Genomic DNA, 3557 nt, shown 5'->3' with positions numbered 1-3557 from the left:
TTTGGGGAAATGTAGTCTTTTAGGGGAAGCCCGAGCCTGCTTTCCCAGTCAGCTGCGGCACAGGGACAGCCTCAGGAAGTACGTCACCAAATTTTCCCGGGTCCCACAAGCTATGGCGTGTGGCGTTGCATGATGGGACTTGTAGTTCTCGGATTGCCAATTTCCGCCGTCATCTGCTGCCATTGGAACGGCAATTCCCACCATGCAGAGCGCTCATAGTTCGCAGCAGTTGACCCGCGGCCTTCTGGGAAATGTAGTCTTAAGCCCTCATAGTTCTTTCTTCGTTCTATAGACTGGGCTTCCGCAGAGGACTCCATTTCCCGTCGTGCTCCAACACGCCGACGGCGCCAGGTCGTGGCAGCCATTTTGTTCCGCCAGAGGCGCCCCTAAGATGGCGGTGGGGGAGACGGTGAAGGTTGCTGCCTGCCCGGCCGGGCTCTGATCCGCCGTCTCTCCCCGTCTCCCGGCGGCCGGCCCATGGCCTGGCGGAGGCCTGGACCATGGACCTCCGCACCGCCGTGTACAATGCGGCCCGCGACGGCAAGCTGCAGCTGCTCCAGAAGCTGCTCAGCGGCCGGAGCCGGGAGGAGCTGGACGAGCTGACCGGCGAGGTGGCCGGCGGGGGGACGCCGCTGCTCATCGCCGCCCGCTACGGCCACCTGGACGTGGTGGAGTACCTGGTGGACCGGTGCGGCGCGAGCGTGGAGGCCGGCGGCTCGGTGCACTTCGATGGCGAGACCATCGAGGGCGCGCCGCCGCTGTGGGCCGCCTCCGCCGCCGGCCACCTCGACGTGGTGCGGAGCCTGCTGCGCCGCGGGGCCTCGGTGAACCGCACCACGCGCACCAACTCCACGCCCCTGCGCGCCGCCTGCTTCGACGGCCACCTCGAGGTGGTGCGCTACCTGGTGGGCGAGCACCAGGCCGACCTGGAGGTGGCCAACCGTCACGGGCACACCTGCCTCATGATTTCCTGCTACAAGGGCCACCGCGAGATCGCCCGCTACCTGCTGGAGCAGGGCGCCCAGGTGAACCGGCGCAGTGCCAAGGGCAACACCGCCCTGCACGACTGCGCCGAGTCCGGCAGCCTGGAGATCCTGCAGCTGCTCCTGGGCTGCAACGCCCGCATGGAACGCGACGGCTACGGCATGACCCCGCTGCTGGCGGCCAGCGTGACGGGCCACACCAACATCGTGGAGTATCTCATCCAGGAGCAGCCAGGCCAGGAGCAGGCCGCTGGGGGAGACGGTCCCTCCACCAGCCAGGGGTGTGTGCAGCCCCAGGGGTCTCGGTGCTGCAGCTCCTCCCCAGAGGAACCACCAAACGGTGAATCTTACGAAAGCTGCTGCCCCACCAGCCGAGAAGCTGCCGTGGAAGCCTTGGAATTGCTGGGAGCCACTTATGTGGATAAGAAGCGAGATCTGCTTGGGGCCCTTAAACACTGGAGACGGGCCATGGAGTTGCGCCACCAGGGGGGCGAGTACCTGCCCAAGCCAGAGCCCCAGCAGCTGGTCCTGGCCTATGACTACTCCAGGGAGGTGAACACCACAGAGGAATTGGAAGCGCTGATAACCGACCCGGATGAGATGCGCATGCAGGCCCTGCTGATCCGGGAGCGCATCCTCGGCCCCTCTCACCCAGACACTTCCTATTACATCCGGTACAGGGGCGCAGTGTACGCCGACTCGGGCAATTTCGAGCGCTGCATCCGCTTGTGGAAGTACGCCCTGGACATGCAGCAGAACAACCTGGAGCCCCTGAGCCCCATGACTGCCAGCAGTTTCCTCTCCTTTGCCGAGCTCTTCTCTTACGTGCTGCAGGACCGGTCGGCCAAGGGCAGCCTGGGCACACAGATTGGCTTTGCAGACCTCATGGGGGTGCTCAGCAAAGGGGTGCGGGAAGTGGAACGAGCCCTACAGATGCCCAAGGAACCTGGGGACTCGGCCCAGTTCACCAAGGCTCTGGCCATCATCCTGCACCTGCTGTACCTGTTGGAGAAAGTGGAGTGCACCCCTAGCCAGGAGCACATGAAGCACCAGACCGTCTACCGCCTGCTCAAGTGTGCTCCCCGAGGCAAGAATGGCTTCACCCCTCTGCACATGGCTGTGGACAAGGAGACCACGAACGTAGGCCGCTACCCGGTGGGCAGATTCCCCTCGCTGCACGTGGTCAAAGTGCTGCTCGACTGCGGGGCTGACCCAGACAGCAGGGACTTTGACAACAACACTCCCCTGCACATAGCGGCCCAGAACAACTGCCCGGCCATCATGAACGCCCTGATCGAAGCAGGGGCCCACATGGATGCCACCAACGCCTTCAAGAAGACGGCCTACGAGCTGCTGGATGAGAAGCTGCTGGCCCGGAGCACCATGCAGCCCTTCAACTACGTGACCCTGCAGTGCCTTGCAGCCCGGGCCCTGGACAAGAACAAAATCCCCTACAAGGGCTTTATCCCAGAAGAGCTGGAGGCCTTCATTGAACTGCACTGACCCGCGCAGAGGGTTTGCACCCTCGGTGGAGGAGTCGGGAAGGTGCGTGGCAGTGCCCGTTCTTGCCTTCTGCAGGCCCACATCAGGAGAAGGGCTCTTCCAAGGAGTTCGTGAGCTGTTGGTGCTAGAAGCCTTCAGGATCATGTGCTAGGAGGACTGTCTTTCTCTAGGAGCCCAGCCACCCGTCCCAAATTGGGAAAAGACCCGAGACCTCCCCTGAATCCTGTCTACCTGGGGTTCAGAAGCCTTTTCTCACCTACAGGCCGAGGGACTAAAGCCATCGCCTTCCTTCCCTGCCGCAAACGCAGGAAGAAATTGAGAACCGGTCTGCCTTCCCCGCCTCTCACGTGGCCAGATGAATCCAGCTGCCAAATACAGTGTTAGGACTGGGGTCTCCCACGGTTGAGAGTTTGAAAGTCAAGAAGGAAGACCACCTCTCATTTCTTCCAGCACAGTCGTGCCCTGCTCCTGTGTCACCGCGGTCATGGGTGTGCGGGCAGGGCTCTGCCCAGGGCAGCCTGCCACTTGCATAGCTTTCAGTTGGTTTGGTGTTCTGTTTATTTAATAAGTGGGCAGGTTACAAGCATTGCACAGAAGTTCTGAGATTTTACTGCCTTTTTTTTTTTTTTTTTTTTAAGAATTCATTTGTCAGACTCCCATATAAGTTAATTTCAAGCAGTGAGGATTTTGTGGTGCCTGAGTTGGCTGAGGCCACAGGGAGGGAGTGAGCTTTGTTGTATGAGGAATTTGGTGAGCGAGGGACAGGCCATGGTCGTGGTCCCTAAAACACAGGTGGTCATACGTTTTTATAAAACTTCACTCTTCTGCCTTTTATCGGCCTCCCAACTTAACGTTGTTAGAAAGAGAACTGTTCTTCAGAACAAAGATCAGGTTAAGTGCCAAAGGCGTGACGTGAAAGCCTGACAGCGGTTTGCCACCCAGCAGACACTGACATGGTTGGGTCTGGGTTGCCGCGGTTTCCAAGTGAAAACTGCAGGCCACTCAGCTCCGCGGATCTCACGCGGTCTCTGCCTTGGTCGTGGGCGTGCCCACAAGTGGCCTGAGTCACTT

At 60.5% G+C, this 3557-nt stretch overlaps 1 protein-coding gene across 2 annotated transcripts; it reads left to right on the top strand.

Annotated features, from left to right (window-relative positions):
- The first annotated feature begins 384 nt into the window (after window positions 1–384).
- FEM1A (fem-1 homolog A) lies at window positions 385–3343 on the top strand. Of its 2 annotated transcripts, XM_069497147.1 has the most exons (2): window positions 410–1213; window positions 1340–3343. In XM_069497147.1, the coding sequence occupies exons 1-2, from the start codon at window positions 501–503 to the stop codon at window positions 2484–2486; spliced, it is 1860 nt and encodes a 619-aa protein (XP_069353248.1). In that variant the 5' UTR covers window positions 410–500; the 3' UTR covers window positions 2487–3343. The 2 variants fall into 2 exon arrangements, with proteins under 2 accessions (XP_069353245.1, XP_069353248.1); XM_069497144.1 differs by having other exon boundaries at window positions 385–3343.
- The last annotated feature ends 214 nt before the right edge of the window (window positions 3344–3557 follow it).

The sequence above is a fragment of the Eulemur rufifrons genome, chromosome 2 (assembly GCF_041146395.1).
Source record: "Eulemur rufifrons isolate Redbay chromosome 2, OSU_ERuf_1, whole genome shotgun sequence".
Taxonomy (NCBI): Eukaryota; Metazoa; Chordata; class Mammalia; order Primates; family Lemuridae; genus Eulemur; species Eulemur rufifrons.
Note: the sequence above shows the minus strand (reverse complement) of the source record. Positions and strands in the feature narration are given on the sequence as shown.